We start from the raw sequence: 25,451 nt of genomic DNA, 5'->3' as shown, positions 1-25,451 counted from the left end.
TTTTTTTTTTTTTTTTTTTTTTAAATCATGTTAGGAGTCTAATGACGATTCTGTTCCAACTTCCTTTGAACGGACAGTGTCCGACCTTACTTCTTCTCAAATGGAAAGTGAATTCCATGAACAAAACGCAAGAAATGAGCATTTTTTATGATTTGGAGAAAAACGCTTGAAAATGTTTTTCCTCCCAACCAAACATGCCCTTAGTATGTAAATTGTGTATCTATGCCGTTTTGGTCTTGGGTCCACCTTATAATGTGGACCCGGGTCCACAAAATACTTTGCCATTTTAGGTGGATAATTTTTTAAATGCCATTAAAAAATTATAACACTTATTATTAAAAAAACATTTAATATATGAATTTGATAATCATATCACTTTTTTTTTTTTTAAAGTAACAACATGCTTGCAAAAATTAGAATATAAAATAAACCTTTTTTAGCATCTAACTACTGTATATAACCCTGACCTGTAAAAGTTATTACACTATATCAAAATGAGCATAAGCAGGAATAAAAAGATCATACCTAAAATTTAGCTGTAAAGCTCATACAGTCCTGAATGGGATTTATCAAACTTTATATCATCTTTCAATTTCTCGAACCAAACTTTCTCATTTTCTTTAGAAAAAAAGTGTAGGTCAAATTCCATTTCTCATCATTTTATTATGTGAAAATTTAAATCACCAAAACAAATAAATAAATTTATTTTACTTTTTAATCTCTTATGTAATTTTGACTTTAATCTATTAAATTTTTAGTACTTGACTTAAAAAACGTGTCACTTTTAATTACAAAGATTCAAAATATCTTTAAATACAATAACATAAAGTTTGGTAAAATCTTCACAAGATAAAGATATTTATTATTGACTTAAAATTTGATACTTTTTAAATTGAAAAAGTAAAGTAGATAAATAAAAGTATTAACCCAATAACTTGTGTGGTTAATTAATGAACTATTAATATAATTATAAGGTCAAAATTTTTTTAAAAGATAAATTTATTAATATATTTTTGAGTTAAATTCAGATTAATCTGAATTGTAGTGCAAATTCCCTCCAAATGATTGACCAACACATTTCACATCACTATCTGCTCTGCAAAAAGCTCAAAATCAATTTAGGATTCTGCAAATCACACCGCTATCGATCGCTTACTCACATTCCGTTATATCCATACCTCCCACCCTCTACGTCTCCGTATTTAAACGCTCCCTATCTCATTTCCCGTTTAATTTCTTACTCCAACAACTGCACTCCCTCTTTTTCTCTCCGAGATAATCTTCATCACTTCCCGCATACATTCTGAATTCGGAGCCGAGACAGGGGAATCAGAGAGGGAGCTTCGCTCAAGCTTGCTCCAGGATCGAGACAGTGAATCGGAACCGGAGTTTCGCCTTCCGGCTCTCCGACGTACATACGGTAACCGTAATTCAGGTTTGCTTCCTCTTCTCACCGGCTTGAATCAATTCGCATATATACGCTTCTATTCACTATTCACGTTGTATTTCCCTCTCTGTCTATATGCGTGTTAGATTGTATGTATAGATGCCTTAGTAGTATACAGTACTCATTGATTGCTACTGACTACTGATCAGGCGCATATTGCCATTTTTTCCCCGATCGGCTTGCACTTTTTGTAGAAAAATTTACGAAGGTGTTAAAACTGTTTTTTGTACTGTACGAACAAATTAATTTAATTGTTTGATTTCTCCATACGTGTTTGAGTATTAATGCTCCAGAAGCATACAAAAAATTTCAATATTCTTCTTCGCAGTTAGCTTGTAAATTCTACGTACATACATAGTAGTACTTGTGATCAAAGACAAACAGTTATAGGTAATGTCAATAAGCCGGTCAACTTTTAGGTACAATTAATTCTGGACTAGTCAACATCTGTTCAACATGAAGAGTAGGTAGATCTTTGAAATTGTGTGAATTATAAAACAAATTTAAAAAAAAAAACTGTAGAAATTATCTGACTTGTTAAGACTTAGTACATATGGGAAATTCGGTTGAACCTGAAATTTTGTGTTTAAAATTATAAATAAAAAAATAAACAAATATACCATAATTATATTTAGTAATTTATCATATCTAAAATTCTCACTTTAATAGCATTAATCATATCATAATTATTTGTCTTTCAGTGATAATATGATATCCTGACTTTATTAACTATGAATTCTACGATTATAATTTTTTAAAAAAAAATTTATACTTTTATAAAAAAAAGAAACTAATATAATTAAAATTTTAATATTAACTATTAATATTGAACATATATTTTTATGCATCGCACATATAAAATATTAATATATATATAATATAAGGGGCGCTAATAAGATATGCTGCTATGTTATACTGTTTTAAATGAGTTACTGATACACAGTAACACGGTATAAATAGATTAATGATACATTTTAAAATGAATATTGCGGAATACTAGATTAATGGAAGAGAATAATTAAAGAACAACTAATCATAGTGCCACTGTTTGTGTTGTTTCTGTTCTTGAAATAATGAAATGGTTCTGTACTTGGATTCTTTTAATTTTACAGAGTACATGATTAATATATGGGCTAGGGATTCTAGCTAGGCATAAAATGCAAAAATTATAGGCTTTATTCCGGGTACGATCCGACCATAGAACTGGTTACCCTGGGCCTTTGGTTCCTGTGCATCGGTGGGGAAGATTCCAAAAGATTTTATATGGGCGTTTGATTCATAAAGTGTTAGATTATATTAGAACATCTTCAATAGCATTAATTTTTGTACAAAATTTTAGAATTTAAGTAGGAAAATGTGAATAACACTAATGACAAGTCATTCTCTCAAATAAAAGGTCATGAGTTCGATTTAGTGGAAGTGGTATTTATATTGTGTGTTTCAATAGTTCGAAAATGTAGTTATGAACAACATAACAAGTACTGTCTCATTGTATTTTAGTAAGTTAAGAATATAATCATTCAGTAAATATATAAATTATGTATTTTGGACGCGAGTATACCTTGTGCGATGGAACAGAGTTCAGAGAATAATTTGCCCTTAACCCCCTTGCCAACTTGAGAATTGCGTTTAGCGGTTGCATCTTCGGCATACAAAAATTTTAGGAAAAAATAAGAAATAAAAATTTCTTTCACATCAAAATCTTTTTGGTTTCACCTGCATGGCTGTAAGGCTTTATGTAGTACCCTGCATAGCTTACACGAGGATTCGTCTTCTCTCCCTCCTTTTCTCTCACTATGATAATTCACTGCCACCCGGCCGAAATCATTTCAGACCTCTCGCTCTCTCACCCGTATGTATTTACTTCCCAGAAATCATTTACGGATTTAAATTCTTGATATTTGACTCAAAATTGAAAGGCTTCTGCGGGAATTGATAACGGGATCGAATCAGGTGATACCCATTTCTTCTTCTGTTGTTTTCTTGGCATTAGTTTTACAATCTGAGTCTGATTGAGTCTCGATTTCGTTTTATCCAATTTACTGCTATTTACCGCGCGGCTTTTCAAGTGGGCTATGAGTTTTTACCTATTAAAGAAAATTTTATTGGCTAAACTTAAAATGACCGTGAAGTCTATGGAGGGTTTTATTCTGATTTGAGTTCAGTAGAATTTGCATGAAATGCCTTTGTTTAGTTGTCTAGTTTAAGACCTTTTACTGTGCTCAATGATTGTAATTTTTGTATGTTTGCCTATGTTTCTGTATGATGTATGAATAAATCATTTTGTTGCTTTCACTCGTTTTCTTGAAATCTGCTTGGGGCCTGAGATATGCCATTAATTTCCTAAAAGTGGGTAATTAAGAATCTTTGAGTCACAAACAAACAACCAGGACTTGGTGGTAGACCCCATTTTCCAGCTTATGGCATTCTATGGATCCCGTTGCCTTTGTTATCTCTTTCTTTATGTTGATTTATCTCTCCTAGTTTTGCATTGCTTAGTAAGGATTTTAATGCCTCTTCATATTTGCCTTTATAAAGCTGTTTCTCAGCTGTATAATTCAACTTTTACTACTTTGTGTTATGATTCATGTTACTATTATTATGTTAAATATGTACCATCTTATTAATCAGTAGATTTTGGATGTGAAAATTTTAATTTGTTTAATCAAAATGCAAGACAGGTGTTCTCAGGGATATTGAAACTCTATTAAAATCAGCGTAGGAGGTCTGCTGGACAAATGCCGGGGAACATGTATAATGGAAACTCAGTGGTCCCCCCCACACGGTTGGAGAGACTCTTGAGAGACAGAGAACTGCGGAAAAGCACTAGAGCTTCTCAGTCAAATGATTCTGTTGATAGTAATAGAGGAACAGTGCTCTCTGAACATGATTTGCGGCAAAGAGAAGCCGATATCTCAGGAAATTACAAAGTGGAGCACTATCTAGAAGAAGCTGCACTCGCACATAATGAAGGATGGGAAGGGCATAATGGGAGGCCTATTAGACAAAGGCTCTTGGTTGTGGCAAATAGGCTGCCAGTCTCAGCAGTGAGGAGAGGTGAGGAGTCTTGGTCGCTGGAGATAAGTGCCGGAGGTCTAGTTAGTGCTCTCCTTGGTAAGTATTTGTGTGATTATATCTTCTTCTTATGATAATATCATCCGAATCTCAATGAATAGGGCTAATTTGAGAATAACTTTTTGTAGGTGTAAAGGAGTTTGAGGCCAGATGGATTGGTTGGGCAGGTGTGAATGTGCCTGATGAGGCAGGGCAGAGGGCACTTACTAAAGCACTGGCTGAAAAGGTGTAGTATTAGTCTTCCTAGTCTTTTTTGCCTCAGTTTTATCTGGTTATTGAATTCTGTGTTGCCTCTGGTAACTATTAATATCACTTTTAGAATAATTCCTACAAGCCTATGTCTTACATTTGTATTCCACTATAACATGAATCATAACAGAGGTGCATTCCTGTTTTCCTGGATGAAGAGATTGTTCATCAGTATTACAATGGTTATTGTAACAATATATTGTGGCCACTTTTCCATTATCTTGGACTTCCACAAGAAGATCGACTAGCAACTACCAGAAGTTTTCAGTCCCAGTTTGCTGCATATAAAAAAGCAAATCAGATGTTTGCTGATGTAGTGAATAAACACTATGAAGATGGCGATGTTGTTTGGTGTCATGACTACCATCTTATGTTCCTCCCAGAATGTCTAAAGAACTACAACAGAAAAATGAAAGTTGGTTGGTTTTTGCATACACCATTCCCATCTTCAGAAATCCATAGGACATTGCCATCTAGATCAGAGCTGCTACGTGCAGTTCTTGCTGCTGATTTGGTTGGGTAAGTCAGCCTTAAATACCAAATTATCTTATCATGTTGCAACTCACTTTGGGTGAAATCAATTGTTGTCTTAATTACCCATTCTTGGTTGTTTAACCCATAGCTGTAAGGGTTTGAAATATCTCTCTCGTGCTCCCTGTTGTGTACATTTGTCTGTTTTCTTAGCTTTAAAATGGTCTGTCCACATGAGCTTAAGATTTTGTCTTGTGCAATGTTGATATTCAAGCACAGATAGTTAAGATTTTAGGTTCAAATTTGATGGAATTGCAGATATAACAGTGATAGTTAAGTTCCTGGGGAAACTGGAGTAAGGGAAAAAATACGTTTTCATAATTGATACTGGTAGCATTGTCTATCAAAGCTTGACAATATGTCCAACTAATAGTGTATTGGATGGCTTGTACTATCAGAGTGGGTATGCTATATTTCTGTTTCCAATATCCTTGTGTGTTTCACAGATTATGCTTTGCTAGATAATAATTTTATTGAGTCATCGTTTCTTATGAAGCTCATGGGTTTTTAATTTAGTAGACAGTACCTAAGTACAATTCAATCTCCACTAATTCAAGGACTGATGCTAGTTTCCACTTTGAAACTTGTACTTAAGTTTCTGCCTATCTATGTTTGGGATGTCAATACAACAATCTTTATATTTTCAGTATTCCTAAACCTGATATGATAATTCTTTGCAGCTTGCTAACGGGTTAAATTTGTTTTCCAGTTTTCACACCTATGACTATGCAAGACATTTTGTTAGTGCTTGTACTCGCATCCTTGGGTTTGAAGGTACTCCTGAAGGAGTTGAGGATCAAGGGAGACTTACCCGTGTAGCTGCGGTATGCTATAGTTACATTGATCCTTCTGATTACCATGATACAAGAATTGTTCGGGGAAAACTGTTTGTTTCCATGAGTGTGTTGCTATGCATTTGTCTTCCTTTTAAGTTTGTTGACAGTTACTTCTATTTCTGTTTATTCATTTCCATGTATTCAGTTTCCCATTGGGATAGATTCTGACCGATTCATTCGAGCGCTTGAAACACAAGATGTCCAGAATAACATCAAAGAGTTGCAAGACAGATTTGCAGGGAGAAAGGTATACTCTCCTTTTCTAAAAGGCCTCTGGAATTTGGAGAACTCTATTCCTTGAAATCATCAAATTATTGGTTTTACAAGACGAGAAAAGTTGTTTCAGGAGCTACTTCCCTAAATCAGCCTGGTTTGAACTGTAAAATCTTGACCTAGGATTTAGCCATCTTTAACTTTCACCTGACAAGATATTTCATGAGGTCAATGTGTTTCCATTTATCGTCTTCCCTCAGTATGGGGTTTATCTGTTTTTATCTAGGCCTGTTAGTATAGACTTGCTTTCATCATTTAGAATCATATGTTATCTCATATTTGTTGCTACTAATGACTTGGGGCTATAACAGATAGAGCACTGTTTATAACTTTATTAGCTTTGGATTCACTTTGCTAGAATATCCCAGCATACATTTTCTAAAATTAGTACCATTCCTGGAGTTATGGATTTATTGTGTCCTTTCCTCACACCTAGTAGGACTGTAGGATTCACAGTAATGTAAAATCAGTTACAATAGCTTGACAACTCACCACCTGGGTCTTGTTACTTTTAAATGTGAAAACATTATCTAATATTTAACCTGACAGTCCTCCGTGAAAGGTGGGGAGGATCATGCATTTTCTTTGTTTTTCTGGGTTGTTAGTCATATATCCTATGGAGATGTTGTATATATAATTTCTCTTTTAACCGTTTTTACCTATTTATTTCCTTACAGGTCATGTTAGGGGTTGATAGGCTTGATATGATTAAAGGAATTCCCCAAAAGATACTAGCATTTGAGAAGTTTCTTGAGGAAAATCAACATTGGCGTGATAAAGTGGTTTTGCTTCAAATTGCAGTGCCAACAAGAACAGATGTTCCTGAATGTATGTACTCTTACATTTCTCTGTTTCCTTGTTTGGAATTTCCACCTTTTGAGGGGATTGCACTCCATAGGGGACATGCTTGGTAATCTACTTTTACAAATCATTGGAAGATCATAAGAAGTTTTGGTATCACCTCCTACCCTTGTAAATAAGATGCCTGCTAGTTTTGAGACTACATCCTACCCTTATGAATAAGAGTCTGTCCTATTCAAATGATGGCATAGCCCCTGTTACAATGTCAGGTAAATTTGAGACAGCAGTATAAAGCATCACCACAAGGATTTTGATTCAATAGTTTAAAATCTATATATATCTCTATGGTATTAATAATAACAAACCACTAAGAAAATTTGGAGGAAAGTTGAATGAAATGTTATTTCTCTATTAAAATTAAGACCTGCCCCTCATTTCTTACTGATATTCCTATTTTTTCTACTCTATCAAGGATCAATTTAAAAATTGATTCAATTGTATATAACTTTTACATTTTTTAAAGTGGGGTCATTTAATACTGTTGATCATATTCATAATCAATGAATCCATACATATAGACTTCAAATATTTCGGTGAAGCTGACTCCACTGCTAATGAATTGTAGCCAGCACTGTAAAACATGGATCACTATCCTCCCAGTTACTCCTTTATGTAGAGCAATATCCTTATATACCTGCTCACATTTCTGACAGTGGAAAAACACTAATGAAGCTAGTGTTTTTTCTTCCTGTGAAGAAATTTTTTTTATCTTGATATCTTCTCTTCCAACATTTAACTGAACTAAATATTACATGCCTAATGAGCACATGCCCAAATAATTAGAGCTGATTTGGTAATTTCTGTATCTTTGCAGATCAAAAACTAACCAGTCAGGTCCATGAGATTGTTGGGCGCATCAATGGCAGATTTGGGTCTTTGTCAGCTGTTCCTATTCATCATCTGGTTTGTCATGTCTTCTTTTATTTATTCTATGTATATAAGTAATACTTACTGTCCTTCAAATGTATGTGTTTACCCCTCATCAAGACGTTGATCAAATTTCACTACACACCATGGTAACCCACCACCTTTTGTATATATGTAAATGATGACGCTATTCTCTTTCTTTTTTCCATGCACTTCTAGTATGATGTTAAACTGTTTGTAGTTTCACATCATACTGTGGTAACCACCTTTTGCATGCATAAATGAGTCTGGTGTATTGTGTATAACATATCTGAAACTACCTGGCTGACCTTTCAGTAAGCTTCACTATTTTACACCAACCTTCCCTGCCACCATTTCATTGCTGATGAGATTAATGTTATAGTTTTGTGTCAGTTGTTCCTATGCCATGCTATGTTTTTTTGTTTTTGTTTTTTTTTGTTTTGTTTTGTTTTTTTTTTGTTTTGTTTTGTTTTGTTTTGTTTTGTTTGTTTGTTTGTTTTTGTTTTTGATATGTAAGAATCAACTAGCTTCATAAAGCCACTCTTTATAATTTTTAACTTGACTTGAAGTTTTGAGAAAACTGGTCTTTTTTGCTTTATTACTTTTAATGGTATCCTGGTAGGTAATTTCCTTTTTTCTGCTTCAAATTTGGATTTTTGTTGGATATTTCTGTCTGTATGTTGGCACCTGACAGTTACAAAATTTCCTGAAAATCATCAATCCGAAATTTACTTTATAATTAGTAAATAAACAACGAACAATTGAAAGAATTTCTTAGTCCAGAATTATGCAACTTCTTAATTGATATTCCATTTGTCTGCAGGATCGTTCTCTTGACTTTTATGCTTTATGCGCACTTTATGCAGTTACTGGTACTGATACCAAAAGCTCCCTTTGCAATAATTAGTTTCTTTGGTAGTTTACAAAATTAGTTATGTTCTGTATGCCCCAAGAGAGTTATTCTTTGGTTGATAAAATTATATTTTGAATTTGGTTAAATATATTCTGTCAGTTAAAGAAGTCTGCTTGGGTGGCTCCCATCCCCACTCCCCTGCTCTGCATGGGCAGTCCCTCTCTAGGATATTTTTTTTTACCATAATCTGACTACAGCATGATAGTTGTAATAGTCAACATCATCTAATTCTCATCCTCTAAATCCACATTGAAGTTTTTGATGACATTTTTGTTTCAATTTGTTTGAAGCCTGCTTCTTTTATTGATCAGATGTAGCACTTGTCACATCTTTACGTGATGGAATGAATCTCGTCAGCTATGAGTTTGTGGCATGTCAAGAGTCAAAAAAAGGGGTTCTTATTCTTAGCGAAGTAATTATTGTACTCTTTTAGTTTAAATTCTACTCTTAATTTTGACACATCACACCATAGCTAGTAGACTCAGTTTGATGGAGAAAAAAAATCAATATTCTGATGCTTAAAACCTCATTTGACAGCAGTCCAATTATCACTACACTACATGGTTTTGTTTACTTATGTAGGTTCTTTTTTGCTCTGGGCATATTTGCAGTTTGCAGGTGCTGCACAGTCATTGGGTGCTGGAGCAATCCTTGTCAATCCCTGGAACATCACAGAAGTTGCTGCTTCCATAAAACAAGCTTTAAATATGTCTGCTGAAGAAAGAGAAAAACGTCACCTGCATAACTTTACACATGTGACAACCCATACTGCCCAAGAATGGGCTGAAACTTTTGTGAGGTTTGTAGAACTAACTAAATGATACATTTTTCTTTATGGGCTACAGCATATAGTTGCTTAGTTTTTTGCTACCCGAGAACAAATATTTTTCCTTGAATACTGCTATTCAAAATCTTTATGATAGAGAATGAATGGTGAACATGCAGAATATCATATAGAAAAAGTCCTGGTAGGTTGTTTGTGTTGCTTTCCCTGCCAAAGTTTCTGATGTTCCACTTTTTTTTTCTCTTGGTTGCAGTGAATTAAATGACACTGTTATTGAAGCTCAGCAGAGGGTAAGAAAAGCTCCACCACGACTTAACATCACTGATGCGATTGAGCGCTATTTGCAGTCCAATAACCGATTACTCATATTGGTATCCTCATTATTTTCTTTCCTGAAGTTGCAAGGCATACATAATATTGTTTTGTTTTTCTCTTTCTTCCTTGTTAAACGTTGTAGCAATAACCGTCTAAATTAATGAACTTATGATAAAAACCAACAGGGTTTCAATGCCGTGCTAACAGAAATGGTGGATACCGCTGGAAGAAGAGGTGGCGATCAAATTAAAGAAATGGAACTTAAACTGCATCCAAATTTGAATGGACCTCTATCAGCATTGTGTATGGATCCAAAGACGACAATTGTTGTTCTCAGTGGAAGTGACAGAAATGTCTTAGATGATGTACTGCATCTAGCTTTCCTCCCCCCGCCCTCCCTTCTCCTCTCTCCTGGCCCCACAAAAAATGCCAATTATTCTTAATTCTGGATAAGTGCCTTTGCAGAACTTTGGTGAATACAACATGTGGTTGGCAGCAGAGCATGGGATGTTTCTGCGATCTACAAAGGGAGAATGGATGACTACAATGCCAGAGCTTCTAAACATGGATTGGGTTGACAGTGTAAAGGTATGGGCCATATGCAGGCTCATTATATTTCTGTTATCTTTGAACTCTAAATTATTATGTTATTTATTTGTTACAGCATGTGTTTGAGTATTTCACTGAAAGGACCCCTAGATCTCATTTTGAACTTCGTGAAACTTCACTTGTTTGGAATTACAAGTATGCAGGTAATTGAATTTTGTAACCCATTTTGCCTCCAAATAATTTTCCATGCCTTGTCGTCATGATTAGGCTTGGTTTGGTGTAAATTTCAGATGTTGAATTTGGAAGGTTGCAAGCTAGAGATATGTTGCAGCACCTATGGACAGGCCCAATTTCTAATGCATCTGTTGATGTTGTGCAAGGGCAACGGTCTGTTGAGGTTCGAGCAGTAGGTGTTACAAAGGTGATGAGATTTATCTTATGATATTTTCATAAATCCCCTCTTCACAGCCTTACACTGAAAGTGGTTAGTTAGCCCGTGTCACAGGGAGCAGCAATTGATCGAATATTGGGAGAAATAGTTCATAATAAAGCCATTACCACACCAATTGATTATGTTCTGTGCATAGGGCATTTTCTAGGAAAGGTATTCTCTCCTGGAACTTTATTAATGCTTCTTGACTTGGTGCATATCATTGTGTCTTTTCATTTTATTTAGTTCAAAGCATCATCCCCTTATGCTACAAGTGCCAGTAATGGATCGGATGAACAAACTGTAATTAAACAACTCATGTCAAAACATACATTTGATATGGCAAATATTTTATAGAAGTTCATTCTTTTAACTGGTTGTCCTTGTGTCTGTGCTTCAGGATGAGGATGTGTATACATTTTTTGAGCCAGATCTTCCTTGTGATGGAATGAGTATTCCAAGGTCGAAAACAACCGATGCATTGAAGGTACCAGGAGACAGGAGGCCAACGCCAAAGCTTTCATCGAGCAAAAGCAACTCAAAATCGTCACAGAGCAGGACTAAACCAATACCAAACTTGGAAAAGAAAACACCAAACCATGCATCGAGCAAAAACAACTCAAAACCAACACCCGAAAATGCTTCATGGAATGTGTTGGATCTCAAGAAGGAGAATTACTTCTCTTGCTCAGTTGGCAGGAATCGTACAAACGCTCGGTATGTTATGAGTGGCTCGGGTGATGTGGTTGCATTTCTAAGACAACTGGCTGAATCATCTACATCAACCGCATCATACTCACATTAGGATGAACTAGCTGAAGCATCTATTATATCCATGCTCCTCGCCCTCAACCATCAACCCATCCAGGATGAAGCTGCTTGTACATTCACTGATGACCCAAACAATGTTAGAATCGAGACCCAGAGAGACAACTTTTGTAACTATATATGCTGTGTGCGCTTGTATGTTTGAGCGGTTGGTTGCATATAGGCCTTCCCGACCAAATTGGAGCAATCTCTGACCCAATACTAGTGCTGATTTTTAGTCAATGATAAGAGAGAGAATGTAGTCCTAATTCCTAAAGCTACTACCTATTTGTGTTTTGAATTCTAGTTACTGATAAATCTTTTTTAGACCTTTTGGTGTACAGTTAATTGAGTAGAAGAAATGTTTCTAGTGGGAGACGACTTGCAAGTGCAGATCGAAACAACTGCACTAGAACGTATTAATGTATTATTTTTAAACGTAATCCTGATATACATTCAAGAACCATGCCCTTACATAACAATAATAATAATAATAATAATAACGACAGAGGTTCATCATACCACACAATCGCTGGCTGCTTGCTGAGTATTTGTAAATTTATACCGAACCAGAACCATCTAGTGGAAGCACTCTATTCAATATCGAAAGAAGCTTAAGCTAAGAATGAGTAATAACTAAGGCTAGCACAGTCTAGTCGTCTAGAAAATGAGATTTCACCCACCCTCCACTGAAGCTGCCTGCTTATTATGCGGAGGTTTTTCTGTTTGGTTCAAACACATACTTGATCACTGAGTCCTTTATTGACAACAACTCAGGGAACTCTTTCTTCAACTTTGATGCATCCATCTCATTGTTACTTCGGGCTGCAACTATCACCTTTGCCTGCTCTTCCAGCGTGAAGTTGGACCATTTGAACGTTGGATCCATGTACTTCTTGTACATCTCCAGAATCTCATTGTGGCTCACAACCCCGGGGTTTGTAAAATTCCATATGCCTCTCAGGTTACGCTTGGCCATCTCTATGGATATAGGAAGTAGCTCGTCCAAAACTGTCATGCTATTGGGAATATTTACCACCTTATCATAACGCGCGATTTTGGTGATGAAATTGCGAGGGTTGTTGAGGTCTGACGATATTGGCATTCTAACTCTCAGGGTGCAAACATTTTCATACTCTTTTAACAGCTCTTCAACCTGCTCCAAGAAAACAACGACAAAGTTACTAATATAATATAGCTACCTGCATCTAATGCCTAAGAAACAAAAGACAAAAATGAGCAAGAGATGCTACCATGGCCTTGGTCTTTGAATAGAATGAACCAGTGAAATTTGGTTTGTCTTCCTCTTTGAATCCAACCCCAGAACCTTCTGGATGTGCAGCATCATATTCAAATATACAACCAGTCGCAAAATTCATCATCAACAGACCATTCTCTCTGCATACATCTGCTAAAGTTAGTGTACCAGCAACATTGGTGCGGATTGTCTCACACTTGTGACTTTCGCACCAGTCAACATTGGGTCTACCAGTAATACCAGCTGCATTGAAGACATGGGTGGGCTTCACATACTGAATGTCAGCCAAGAGCTGTGAGCGATACTCCATGCGACCCCTACCATATTCATAAGGAATCCCCTGTTTCTCACATAACTTGCCAAGCAGGCCACCAATCCAGCCAGTTCTACCATATATCAAAAACTTATAAGGTTGTTTTTGAGCTGAGTTGCTGATTCTGGGTACTGGAACTACCATCTCAGTCTGATTTGATTTTCCTGAGAATTCAGAGGATCCAGAGTCGTATTTCTCGGCCCCATCAAAGTTCCTCTCTATCCCACCAGGCATCGTCAGCATTCTAGGATGGGGAAGCAATGCACCAGAGACATCTCCCCACCAATCAGGGTTATTGGTATACCATTCAATTGTCTTTTTCAAACCCTCCTGCCAAAGAGTCCGTTCTGACCAGCCCAGATTCTTCAACTTCTGATCATCTAGGAAATATCTCTGGTCATTAAATGGCCTATTCTCTACAAATTTAATGCAAGTTTCTGTATCCATATTAAAAAGCTTGCATATATCTTGAGCAACATCAATCACTCTCCTCTCCTTCTTTGTTCCGATGTTGTAAACATGGCCTACCTCTCCCTTGTGAAGAATGACCTCGAAAGCCTCAGCGACATCTTCACAGTAAAGATAACTTCGGACATTAGAACCATCTCCGTGAATTGGAAGTGTCTTTCCCTTCATGGCTAAAAGAATGAACTTAGGGATTAACTTTTCAGGGAACTGGTTGGGACCATACACATTATTTCCTCGAGTTGTTATAACAGGCAAGCCATATGACCTACCATAAGCCATAACAAGCATTTCAGCCCCAGCCTTTGTAGCTGAATATGGGTTCGTGGGAAGGAGTTGTGAGGCTTCATGATTTCCCACAACAGCATCCTCATCAGTCTCCCCGTAGACCTCATCTGTGCTGACATGGATAAATCTTCTGATCTGACCAGTAACTTTGCAGGCTTCCAATAGTACATGGGTGCCATAAATGTTGTTCTTGGTAAACTCAAAGCTGTTACCGAACGAGTTGTCAACATGGGTCTGAGCAGCAAAATGCATTATTGTGTCTATGGACTCAGCGATGAGGAGGTAATTAACAAGATCAGCACTTGCAATGTCCCCCTTAACAAACTTGAAGTTAGGGGATGGGCGAGAGGGAAGAAGGTTCTTAAGATTTGAACAGTAGTCTAGTTTATCAACAACAACAATCTTGTAATTAGGATAGCTCCGGACAAGTCGATTTGCAACATGAGATGCAATAAATCCGGCAGCCCCAGTAATGAGGATATTCTTTGGGGTGTAAGTTGTCATGTTGACCGGGCTTCTGCAGAAAACAGAATTCAAACATATACTTAGATACTAAAGTGACTAAGCATACTGCAACAGAACTTCATGAAACTAACTTCAAATATTTAGCTATAAGCGCCACTAAAAACTTCAGACAGCCCAATAGGACAAAAATGCTTTCTCAAGAGCAGTCAATTTGAACAGTAATATCACAGCATCACTTTCAAAATAATGAACCAATGCCGCAAAAAAAAAAACACCATTTGGTTACCAAATAACTACTCCGTATCACTTACAAGTTGACAAAAAAATGTTCCAGGACTAATAATTAATAAATAATACTTCCCAACAGAAATGCAAATTTTACTTATGACTCTATATTCCTACATTACGAAATATTCTCATGAACAGGTGTAATAGAAAAAAACACTGAAAATAAAGACATGAAAAGGAAAACTCTAATAAGTGATTGCCGTATATACTTTCCAGTAATTTCTGGATCAGAACATAAAAAACAACAATAATCAACAGATCCAACGCGGTTTACAGAAAATGTGCAATTCACAAGCTGGAATATATGCACGCAAATCGCAATGCATATGAACAGAAAGCACATACAATTACAGGCGCAGCGCATACCAGATCTAGATAATATGAAGCAATGCCAACAAAAGCGTAGAACTCGGCAACAGATCTACACGCAATGAGAAACACCACACGAGTCATGAACCGTAAAGATAAAGTGTAGCACAGAGGAAATGAAGAGTTTGATTTACTTACTGCCTCTGCGTCAATCCGGATCAAGATGAACGTCGGTGCCAAAAAGAGAGAAAGCAAGAGAAAATTTAGAGTTAAGAGAGAGAGAGAGAGAGAGAGAGAGAAAGGAATTCAGACAAAGCGACGATGAGGAAGGATTGCGGAGAGGTGCTAGGCTGTGGAAGCGAGGAACGAGGAGAATCGACCAAACGTGTCGTAGTATTTATACATATGCGGCTCGGAACTCGGAAATCTAACCATTATTAGCATTTACCACCCAATTTTCATGCAAATCATTTTTTTATTTTTTATTTTTCATTTTCCCACTCCCTATTGCTATCTATTGTGTCATCAAATCATCATGTCAAGTTACAAAATTGCTTTCATGCTTTTTTATGTTTTTACAATTTTTTTTTATTGATGAGTTATTTGTATTGGTGCATTTTATTATAAGTTATTATTATTTAATTAAATTGTTAGTTTTATGATGTGAGAGGTTGGTTGGAAGTTCAAAAATATAGCAAGTAAAAAGAGGTTATTTGCCTCTTGAATACAAGATTCTAGTTATACATGTGTGTATGGTGTGGGTGGTGGTTCGTAATGCGACTATAAAGATGTGTGTAGACTATGACAGAGTTTTATTTTGTTGTGTATCTTAATTGTGATACGTAATTGCACTAAATTAGTGGTGAGTGTTAAAAGGAGTATATTTGTTGTAATTTGATGTGTCCAATATTAAATGTGACATGTAATTGTATGATTTGTATTAAAAATAGTATACATATTATAACTCGACTTGTCCATCATCAAACTAGTGATGCGTGGTAGGAGTATATTCGTTGTAATCCGGTCAGTCTGACATAATTTTCTGGGATTTTATTTGTTGAAGTATTTTGGATTATCTTATTCAAAACTTATGTAGTGTTTGGTTGAATGAAAATCTTTTTCAAAAGAACTTTTTTTTTATTAATTTGAGGAAATTTATTTATACACTTGCATCTATAACTTATAATATCAAAGCTAATTAGATAAATCAAAAAAGTTATTTTTTTCTATCTCTACTAAAATTTAACAATATAATAATTTATTTGACATTTAAAATGCATATCTATATTGCAAATCAAGCATATAAGTCTCAATTTAGTTATAAAGTACTAATCTAGTGTTATATCATCAAATTTTCAAATTAAAGATTCACACTGCAAATGTAGAGACTTACAAACAATTAAAATGTTTTGAAGTGAAACAAATCCCGATAAAAAGGTATTGCTCAAGAACTAACAACATGCTTGGTTCACGGAATAAGGCTGGAGTGAAATGATATTCTCTGTGGACAAATGGCATGTATTGACTTTTCTAAATAGGAGGTCATGAGATTGAGTTTCAGTGGAGACGATATTGACTCTTTGTGCATCAATGTAACAGAGTCAGTAGTATTAAAAAAAACATTTAATTAAATACTATTCTTAAGGTCTATTATTTCAATGAACCAAACAACATAATACAATTCATGTTATATTCTTTGCATATTCCATTCATTTCAAAATAGCATTTTTATTGTGTGCATTACATCTCATTCCGTGAACCAAACATGACGTAAGAATGAAAATAACAATTTAGTAATTTGAATAAAAGTCTAAGAATGAAATTCGAATATAAGTCAGAATTAGAAACGGAAAGAGTTAATACCACAAATGGTCCTCTGACTATTAGGCTAGTACTCCTTTTAGTCCTCGACTTTCAATTCGACCACAAATGGTCCTCTGACTTTCATTTTTGACAATAAATAGTCTTCCGCTAAGATTTCTGTTAAATAGGTGTTAAATCTAGGGGTAATATCGTCAAATTGATTAATATTATTATGATTACTTCTTTTTGAGAATTATATGACACCATAATTAATTTCAAACATTAATAAACATTAAGTTAATATAACAAAATGGACGTGACAAATCACATAAATGAACAAATTTTAAAAAAAAATTCCATAATTAATGTTTGCAATTTGTACTTGATTAATTATATTAATTCAACGGTGGCGACCTTCAGTTATGTCCCAAACAAAATGTTTGATCGATTAATGAAGAGTGAAAACTATTAATCATCCATGTATGAACAACCATGAAAATTATGGAAACAAGGTTTTAAAAAAATTCTTCCATTTTAATTTGTTGGTTAAATTAAAAACAGATAACTCTAATATTAAATTTTCATTTTGTATGCATAATTACAAGAATAATGTGTATTGTCTTTTTATTTAGGATTATTTATATTTGTTAATTTTTCAATTATGTTTGTTGGTGAAAAATTGTAAACATTTTTATTTTATGACAATTATATATATCAATTTGACGATAATACCCCTAGATTTAACATCTATTTAACAGAATTTTTAATGGAGGACTATTTGTGGTCAAAAATGAAAGTACCATTTGTGGTCGAATTGAAAGTCGAGGACTAAAAGGAGTATTAGCCCAATAGTCAGATGACCATTTGTGGTATTAACTCAAACGAAAATAACAACAATTCAAAAACTTAGGAACACAAAATTACAAGATTTCCCATCTTTTAATTTCAATTTTTCTCATAAATTGGTCGTCAACTGTAGGCTGTAGCCAGCGGTTGAAAAGTGAAAACGACGCCATACGTACTTAACGTTGCAAATTAAAATCGCAACATATATGGTCTTCTCCATCTCCTTCCAAATTAACTAATCTATGCTTCCACCGTTGCTAATGATTGCACACTTAACCTAATTGAGAAGTTTGGATAAGTATGGACTTCATTTAAATTAATTTTATATTGGCTAACGTTGTGTTTGGTGAATTCGCGTGCACCCAATATTAGTAATTTAACTCTCCAAAGTATAGGTTTTAAGTTTAAATTAAATCACATGACATAGGCAATTTTTTTGTTTTTTTTTTTTGAATGAATGAAAGAAGTACGTACTAACTAAAAGAAATAGTGCTATTCGATCCTTAATTAAAAAATAAATTCCATCAAAGTTCATTAAATTGATAAAAATGCGTCTTTAGGTCTAAAATAACTTATATTAGCGCCGATTCAACAGATATCTAGTGCTTATGTGAATTTTAGTGTACAAATATTTATTTATTTATTTTTAAAAAATAAATTCAAACTAGAGCAGGGATGGGTGGCGCTGCACACTGATGGTAGCAAAAGCAACACAGGGCAACAGGGAGGATGTGGTGGCTTGCTACGTGATCACACTGAATCATGACTAGTTGGGTTCTCGTGTAGCCTAGGACCGTGTTCGATTGAATAAGTCGAATTAGAGCATCAACATCTATGGATTATTCACGGTTTTTTATGGTAACAATGCCAACATGGATGAGAGATAAAGAAGAGAGAGAAGAGAAGGGTTTCTTATGCAAGAGCTGAGTTTATTGCAAAAAGTGGGACCCACAACATTAATGTTCCAGCCGCAAAACACTCGCGTGACAGAGATAAATGCGCCCAACGGGTGCGTGCACTCACAGGCGCTAACAGATTGTAGTTTTGTTATAAAAAAAATAGCTTTAATGTTATCCCCACCCCACCCCCCTCCTTTTTTTTTTCCTCTTCTCACTCATATTCAATTTCATAATCACACTTACAAAAACACTTCAAAAACCACAAAAAATCTCTACTATTATGGATGCTCTTATCAGGTATTATGCATAGTCTTAAGCTCGCTTGGGAGAGAGGAGTGCTACACATTCTAGTTCAGAGCAACTCTAAAAATTAAAGGTGGTGTATAACTAGCAGAGGAAAATAGGACAATGCTCGTGGTAATTCTTAATGTTAGAATGTGTCAAAATGATGCAACAACGATAGAGTGCCAAAGTAATAGATATTCTCAGAAAACAGAATTAGTCAGCACATTGACTTGCAACGAGGGATAATGATCATGAGTAGGGATACAAAGTCATTGAACATCCCTCGAAGACCCTTAAGCAAATTCTTAGCGAGAACAAGTGAGGTATTCCTAGAACTCGCCTAAAAATGATTCATAACTCTTATATTTGTTTGGGGTCTCATCCTTTCTGATTAAAAAATAAATAGCCGTTTTGAGGGGAAGCGGTCATCTGAAACAACCTTCACCTTCATAGGGATCCAAATTTAGGTTTCGCATAACCTTGTGATTATTGACAGACGTGTCCACATGACCACATTGGAAGCTGTGGTGGATTATATAACATCAGATATATAAAACGCAAAACCACGCTCTATATACTTAAATGAAGAAAAACTAATAACATGGTCAAGATGGCCGAGCTGGTCTAAGGCGCCAGTTTCAGGTACTGGTCCGAAAGGGCATGGGTTCGAATCCCATTCTTGACATTAAATTTTTCCCACTTCAAAAGCAAAATCTGTTTGTACTAGGCCAAACTCCAAAGCAAACCGGACCGACCCAAAATTAGCTAAGAGAGGTCAAACCCATTTATATTGGGCTTAAGCAAACCCGGACGAGCCAAATACTGGACAGGAAATTGGTGGTGTCAATAATATTTGGCTGATTTCTCAAAAAAAAAAAAAAAAAAAATATTTGGCTGAAATTTTATTGTATAACAATGTCGCTTAGTTATAGTATGTGTGCCCTATATCATTGTGGATAATCTTAGTCCGGACATGACCAAATATAATACAAATTACATAGTCATACACTCAATTATAAAAGTTTAATAATTAAAGTGAAATTTTCTCTAAAACAGTAAAATTCTGACTCTTTCTAAAATCTACTGAAGGAGGAGGCTCAAACCCACTCCCTTTTATGTGGGAGTGTAAACCGAGTGCCACTAGATCACAAGATCTTTGGCATATGAATCACATTTGAAACTCATAGAAGTTGAATTGATGATAAATTACGCTCGAGATTATTTGCCACTTATCCCATTTATTTATCTTTTCAACTAGACAACTATAAGAATTAAGAGGATACAGACAATTATCCGTCTCATTTCACATGTTTTACTTTCATTTTTTGTTTGTTCCAAAATTAAATACTCCATATAACATTCTCACATTTTTCAATTTACCTTTTTTATTTTTATTTTTATTTTCTAGACAATCTATAAGGGAAGTACAATTGTACTTTTTTTTTTTGAGAGGGTGAACCAATTCAAATGTTAAGATCAGTGTTTGCATGAACGAGCTAACGTATGAGCATGCACATTTTCTGATATGTTAACATGACTAATGACATATGTCTGAAAATTAGAAAAAGTCAGTAAAGAGCCGACACTTGCTAACAATTTGATTGGACACATATTTTCTACCACCTCTCATTCTTCCACCTCTCATTCTTCCACCAAGATAATGAAATAGTTGTCAGGAATAATCCCATGTGAAAGATAGCAACTGCTCCAAAAGATGTTGAATTAGCCAAGATTGAAACATCTACTTTGCACGAATAACACTTATGGCATGTTTGGTTGGATGTAGTTTGGAGGGAATTGCAATTCAATGAATTCCAAATTACAGTGTTTGGTTGGAGGGAATTGCAATTCTCTCCAAATGATGAATTGAAATTCGGTGGAGAGGAGGGGCAATTTGTTGGTGTAAAGACAATTTTGCCCCTCTTCTCATACCCTTTGTCTTTTTTTTTTTTTTTAAATTTGAAATAATAATAATAATAATAATAATTATTATTATTATTGTTGTTGTTGTTGTTATTATTATTATTACTACTACTACTATTATTACAACATCTACCACAACATAAGGGTATTTTAGTAATTTTTCATTGCTTACTTTTCAATTCCCTGTACTCCTATTTCTGCATACCAAACATTGTAATTTCAATTCTTACTTTATTCATTGAATTGCAATTACACCGAATTACAATTCTTTTCTGATATGGTAAAATACGGGTACGAAGCTAGAACCGGAAAATACGATCTGTTATTGCCTATCCAAACCCGGTTTACAAGTCAAGTATGGGCTCGAAGGGCTCGGCAGGTCGGCAGTGGGCTTCCCTACTGTCCGAGCTCACTTCAAGACTTAGTCAAGAATTGGCCAAAAGATCCTCTCTTTCCTCATAAATGCGGTATTTATAAGAGGGAGAAGCGTGAACGCCGGGCCTCCGGCATGACGGGAACGTGGCGCGCATGCGCCCGCCTCACTCCGTGTCCAAGCGGGAAGGAGCACGTGGTGGCCTTTGGCATGCCACGTTGTCGCTCGATTGAAGGTACTGTTCGGCCCGTGACGCCCGACCTCGCACCGATCCGCCCGACCAGCCGGGCTCCCGACCTCACGGCCTTGGACCGGTTCTGGAGTGTATCCGACCGGTCCTGGGGTATATTTACTATCATCTACTCCGTAGTATTTATGAGGAGAGAGAGGCGTGAACGCCGGGCCTCCGGCATGACGGGAACGTGGCGCGCATGCGCCCGCCTTACTCCGTGTCCAAGCGGGAAGGAGCACGTGGTGGCCTTTGGCATGCCACATTGTCGCTCGATTGAAGGTACTGTTCGGCCCGTGACACCCGACCTCGCACCAATCCGCCCGACCAGCCGGCCTCCCGACCTCACGGCCTCGGACCGATTCTGGAGTGTATCCGACCGGTCCTGGGGTATATTTACTATTATTTTCCACCCTAATTCCCTCCTACCAACCAAACGCCATGTTACTTAAAGGATAATATTGAGAAGTTAGTAACATTTGTCAAGTTGCATTTAAAATTGTGCGAAAAAGTAACTGTATTAAACAAACTGGGATCGGTGATATAATAATCAGTATTCGAATGGCATTTCCCGGTGAAGCACAACAGTGAGCATTGAGAACGAACAGAGACTGGACTGGGAGTGGGGGCGTTATATTCTTCCGAAACGCAAAAGCAGCACGGAGAAATGCTATCTTCGCAGTCATATCCAATAACCAATTACCTGTATCCTTCAAGATTTCTCACTCCAGATTACAGAAATCTCACTTCAAGAATCCAAGTTCAATCGCCCTCCAAATCACCGCGCATCTTCATCTCCCATTCCCTGTCAACATCCAATGACGAGCCCAACTCCGTAAATCGATCACCTTTTATCAGGAACAAGCCCGGACTAATAACTAGATGTCCACTTCTTTGTGGCAATTCGTCGAACGCTTTGTCTGCAGACGGAAGTGATGACAACAAGAGAAGTTTTAGGGAATGGGTTGAAGTAATTGGTGAAGCCGTATCTACTGCTTTCCCGGTTTGGGTTGCACTAGGCTGCTTTTTAGGCTTAGTGAAGCCCAGCTCGTTCAGTTGGGTCCAGCCCAAATGGACCGTCATGGGAATCACTCTTACTATGCTTGGCATGGGCATGACTCTGACGTTTGATGATCTTCGTTCTGCATTGGCTATGCCCAAGGAATTGCTGTCTGGTTTTCTGCTTCAGTACTCGGTCTCTTTCTTTTTCTTTTCCAATCATATTTATGGGTGAATGATTGGTGCTCTTATATTAAGCTGAAAAGTGTGCATGAATAACTGGTGGTATAAGCATGCATGCTATTATAGAAGTATCCAGTTTGCTTTCCTTACCACTAACATGAAAAATTTGTAATGCAGATAATGCCTTTATCAGGATTTTTTGTAAGTAAGCTGTTGAACTTGCCGTCCCATTATGCCGCGGGCTTAATTTTAGTTGGCTGCTGTCCTGGAGGTACAAATTAGAACTAAGATACTTGTTTTATGGCCTTCCGGTTTCTGCTCTCCTTAAATCGTTTTTCGTCACTTCACAGGGACAGCAAGCAACATTGTCACTTACATTGCAAGGTATTTGAATGTTTTTTGGGATATAATTTCTTTCCCTCTATTTCACTAAGACAGGACTCCTGGCTACTTCATATGTGCAGGGGAAATGTGGCTCTTTCAGTCTTGATGACTGCTGCAAGTACCCTATCTGCTGTGGTTGGTAGCTCAATTTTTTTTTTTCCTGTGTATTTGCTTCATTTCTTACAGAAATTTCAGTTCTTTTCAAGTTAATCCATACTGCAATTTCTCTTTACTTAGCATTTTCAAGTTAATGCATACTACAACCATGTAATACTCAACCTTAATGCATCTATATGATCTGTAGAGGACATTCTGTGTGGCCACTCTTACTAGCCTTAGCCTATATTTGTTGCAATTATCTTCCTGCAAAACCTCTCAAGTAATTCTAAGTTGGTTACAGGTCATGACCCCTTTTCTCACAGCCAAGCTTGCAGGGCAATATGTTGCAGTGGATGCAGCTGGACTTTTTGTGTCCACTTTGCAGGTAACATTCCTCGTCAAGCAGTTATTTCTATCGTGTTAGTGTGGTACCATAGCCAAACAAAAACAAAAAAGGTCATAGAATTTGAATGTAGTTCGAAGTTCGAACTTCTGCACTACTTGATAAAGAGCAGTTTAGACTTTTAATTGAGACGGAACATATCTTTTATTTGTTAGGACCATAATCTTACTTTACAAGCCAACTGCAGGTGGTACTCCTTCCTGTTTTAGCAGGCGCATTTCTGAATCAGTATTTCCAAAGCCTTGTCAAAGTTGTCTCTCCCGTGATGCCTCCGATTGCTGTAGCAACTGTTGCAGTTCTTTGTGGAAATGCCATTGCACAAAGCTCTTCTGCAATCCTCACATCAGGTCTACAGGTGGTTCTTGCTACCACTCTTCTTCATTCCTCTGGGTTCTTCTTTGGCTATTTCCTCGCCAGGATGCTTGGGATTGATGTATCATCTTCAAGGACAATCTCTATTGAAGTTGGTATGCAGGTATGCAATAATACAATGACTTGTGAAAGGTTTATTTTTAATGGGCATTTGCATATCTTTTTCATATTTGAAATCATCTCAATGCACAATGTTGGACTGCATAAAAAAAATTCTTGCAATTAAATGAAAAGGATGTGCTAATGGATTACTATAGAGGTGGCCACAGTTCAGTTTTTCAAAACCGAATCATGCACTGTGTGAACTAAACCTAAACCTAAACCGTATGAAAGGTTTTAAGGTTCGAACCAGATGTACTATTGTTGCAATTAAGGTTTTTTATTTTGACGAACGATGAAGGCATGAGGGCCATGAACCATCGGTTACAGTTCAAATTGGACTGGTCACGATTACGAACTATTATTAAAAAAAAAAGTGCTGACAAGCTATGACCATGAGTTTACAATCCACTTTAGTACTTCAAAAAATCACTTAGTTTTGGTAAAGCTATGTGCAAGCCCATCTTTAAAAAAAATTGCAATACCAAGCCCATCATTAGGGTGAAAATATGCAAAACCAAAAGCCCTACTCCTAACTTATTCAGAAAGACTCTTTAGTTTTTGACTCTTTATTCAAGTTGCAAATCATGTAGCTGTGACTCCAGCAAGTAGCAACTCTAATAGACTAGTACATTACTTACTTTTATTTATTAGTCTATTATGGAGTACTTTTTATCATAAACCTAATAGATAATTAATATTTATAATTTTTTAAAAATATATTTACACATTTTTCCTTGTGTTGCTTACATTTTTATGAAATTGTTATTTCTCCATTTCTGTGCTAATTAATAGCAATTGTTAACCTTTCCGCGATTAACTCATCATTTTATGGTGCAGAACTCAGTTCTTGGAGTAGTTCTTGCCACCCAACACTTTGGGAATCCACTTACTGCAGTGCCCTGTGCTGTTTCTAGCGTCTGCCACTCAATCTTTGGCAGTGCTTTAGCTGGAATCTGGAGGCGTTCTGTTCCCTCAGAAATGCGGGACTGAGTAATCTCGTAGCTGTCCACACAATCTTCACACCAGTTGTATTTTCTCGTACTTAATTGCAAACTATGTGGGCATTAACAAATCTGAATCAATTCCTTAAGTTGAGTTTGGTAGTCATCAATGAAGGATTTTCGTCTGTGTTTGAGCTTAAGTTTGCTTGCAATTTGCTCAGTCATGAATTATATTGAAGAATTTTATGCATTTGCAAAGTAATCCC

General features: G+C 36.2%; 3 protein-coding genes and 1 non-coding gene across 11 annotated transcripts; 3 read left to right on the top strand and 1 right to left on the bottom strand.

Moving 5' to 3' along the window:
* The first annotated feature begins 1,130 nt into the window (after positions 1-1,130).
* LOC116011461 (alpha,alpha-trehalose-phosphate synthase [UDP-forming] 1) lies at positions 1,131-12,328 on the top strand. Of its 6 annotated transcripts, none has more exons than XM_031251028.1 (18): positions 1,132-1,435; positions 4,129-4,561; positions 4,651-4,748; positions 4,902-5,290; positions 6,012-6,126; positions 6,284-6,385; positions 7,089-7,239; positions 8,087-8,175; positions 8,984-9,032; positions 9,385-9,485; positions 9,685-9,872; positions 10,111-10,228; positions 10,358-10,537; positions 10,638-10,760; positions 10,837-10,924; positions 11,012-11,142; positions 11,215-11,325; positions 11,552-12,328. In XM_031251028.1, the coding sequence occupies exons 2-18, from the start codon at positions 4,186-4,188 to the stop codon at positions 11,954-11,956; spliced, it is 2,814 nt and encodes a 937-aa protein (XP_031106888.1). In that variant the 5' UTR covers positions 1,132-1,435; positions 4,129-4,185; the 3' UTR covers positions 11,957-12,328. The 6 variants fall into 6 exon arrangements, with proteins under 6 accessions (XP_031106893.1, XP_031106888.1, XP_031106890.1 ...); XM_031251030.1 differs by having other exon boundaries at positions 4,125-4,561; XM_031251032.1 differs by having other exon boundaries at positions 1,135-1,435; positions 11,227-11,325.
* A 12-nt stretch (positions 12,329-12,340) lies between these two features.
* On the bottom strand, positions 12,341-15,723 carry LOC116011462 (trifunctional UDP-glucose 4,6-dehydratase/UDP-4-keto-6-deoxy-D-glucose 3,5-epimerase/UDP-4-keto-L-rhamnose-reductase RHM1-like). Of its 3 annotated transcripts, none has more exons than XM_031251035.1 (4): positions 15,543-15,723; positions 15,402-15,456; positions 13,212-14,799; positions 12,341-13,114 (listed from the first exon to the last, which is right to left on the bottom strand). In XM_031251035.1, exons 3-4 carry the CDS (start codon positions 14,784-14,786, stop codon positions 12,665-12,667), a joined length of 2,025 nt encoding a protein of 674 aa, XP_031106895.1. In that variant the 5' UTR covers positions 14,787-14,799; positions 15,402-15,456; positions 15,543-15,723; the 3' UTR covers positions 12,341-12,664. The 3 variants fall into 3 exon arrangements, with proteins under 3 accessions (XP_031106895.1, XP_031106894.1, XP_031106896.1); XM_031251034.1 differs by having other exon boundaries at positions 12,665-13,114; positions 15,381-15,456; XM_031251036.1 differs by lacking the exon at positions 15,402-15,456 and having other exon boundaries at positions 12,665-13,114.
* A 4,058-nt stretch (positions 15,724-19,781) lies between these two features.
* On the top strand, positions 19,782-19,862 carry TRNAL-CAG. The gene has a single exon. It is a non-coding gene; the product is annotated as a tRNA-Leu (tRNA).
* A 2,353-nt stretch (positions 19,863-22,215) lies between these two features.
* On the top strand, positions 22,216-25,385 carry LOC116009899 (probable sodium/metabolite cotransporter BASS1, chloroplastic). Its single transcript, XM_031249082.1, has 7 exons — positions 22,216-22,897; positions 23,062-23,155; positions 23,235-23,268; positions 23,349-23,403; positions 23,669-23,752; positions 23,958-24,245; positions 25,082-25,385. The coding sequence occupies exons 1-7, from the start codon at positions 22,370-22,372 to the stop codon at positions 25,232-25,234; spliced, it is 1,236 nt and encodes a 411-aa protein (XP_031104942.1). The 5' UTR covers positions 22,216-22,369; the 3' UTR covers positions 25,235-25,385.
* The last annotated feature ends 66 nt before the right edge of the window (positions 25,386-25,451 follow it).

This window comes from Ipomoea triloba, chromosome 2, assembly GCF_003576645.1.
Source record: "Ipomoea triloba cultivar NCNSP0323 chromosome 2, ASM357664v1".
Classification (NCBI taxonomy): Eukaryota; Viridiplantae; Streptophyta; class Magnoliopsida; order Solanales; family Convolvulaceae; genus Ipomoea; species Ipomoea triloba.
Note: the sequence above shows the minus strand (reverse complement) of the source record. Positions and strands in the feature narration are given on the sequence as shown.

Bases quoted from the DNA above. Each gene is read 5' to 3' on its own strand.
- LOC116009899 (XM_031249082.1), top strand. From the start codon at position 22,370: ATGCTATCTTCGCAGTCATATCCAATAACCAATTACCTGTATCCTTCA. The intron at 23,156-23,234 runs GTACAAATTAGA...GTCACTTCACAG, and splicing joins AGTTGGCTGCTGTCCTGGAG to GGACAGCAAGCAACATTGTC. The intron at 23,269-23,348 runs GTATTTGAATGT...TCATATGTGCAG, and splicing joins ATTGTCACTTACATTGCAAG to GGGAAATGTGGCTCTTTCAG.
- LOC116011461 (XM_031251028.1), top strand. From the start codon at position 4,186: ATGCCGGGGAACATGTATAATGGAAACTCAGTGGTCCCCCCCACACGG. The intron at 9,033-9,384 runs GTACTGATACCA...TTTATTGATCAG, and splicing joins CGCACTTTATGCAGTTACTG to ATGTAGCACTTGTCACATCT. The intron at 11,143-11,214 runs GTGATGAGATTT...GTGGTTAGTTAG, and splicing joins GAGCAGTAGGTGTTACAAAG to CCCGTGTCACAGGGAGCAGC.
- LOC116011462 (XM_031251035.1), bottom strand. From the start codon at position 14,786: ATGACAACTTACACCCCAAAGAATATCCTCATTACTGGGGCTGCCGGA. The intron at 13,115-13,211 runs GTAGCATCTCTT...TTCTTGGAGCAG, and splicing joins ATTCAAAGACCAAGGCCATG to GTTGAAGAGCTGTTAAAAGA.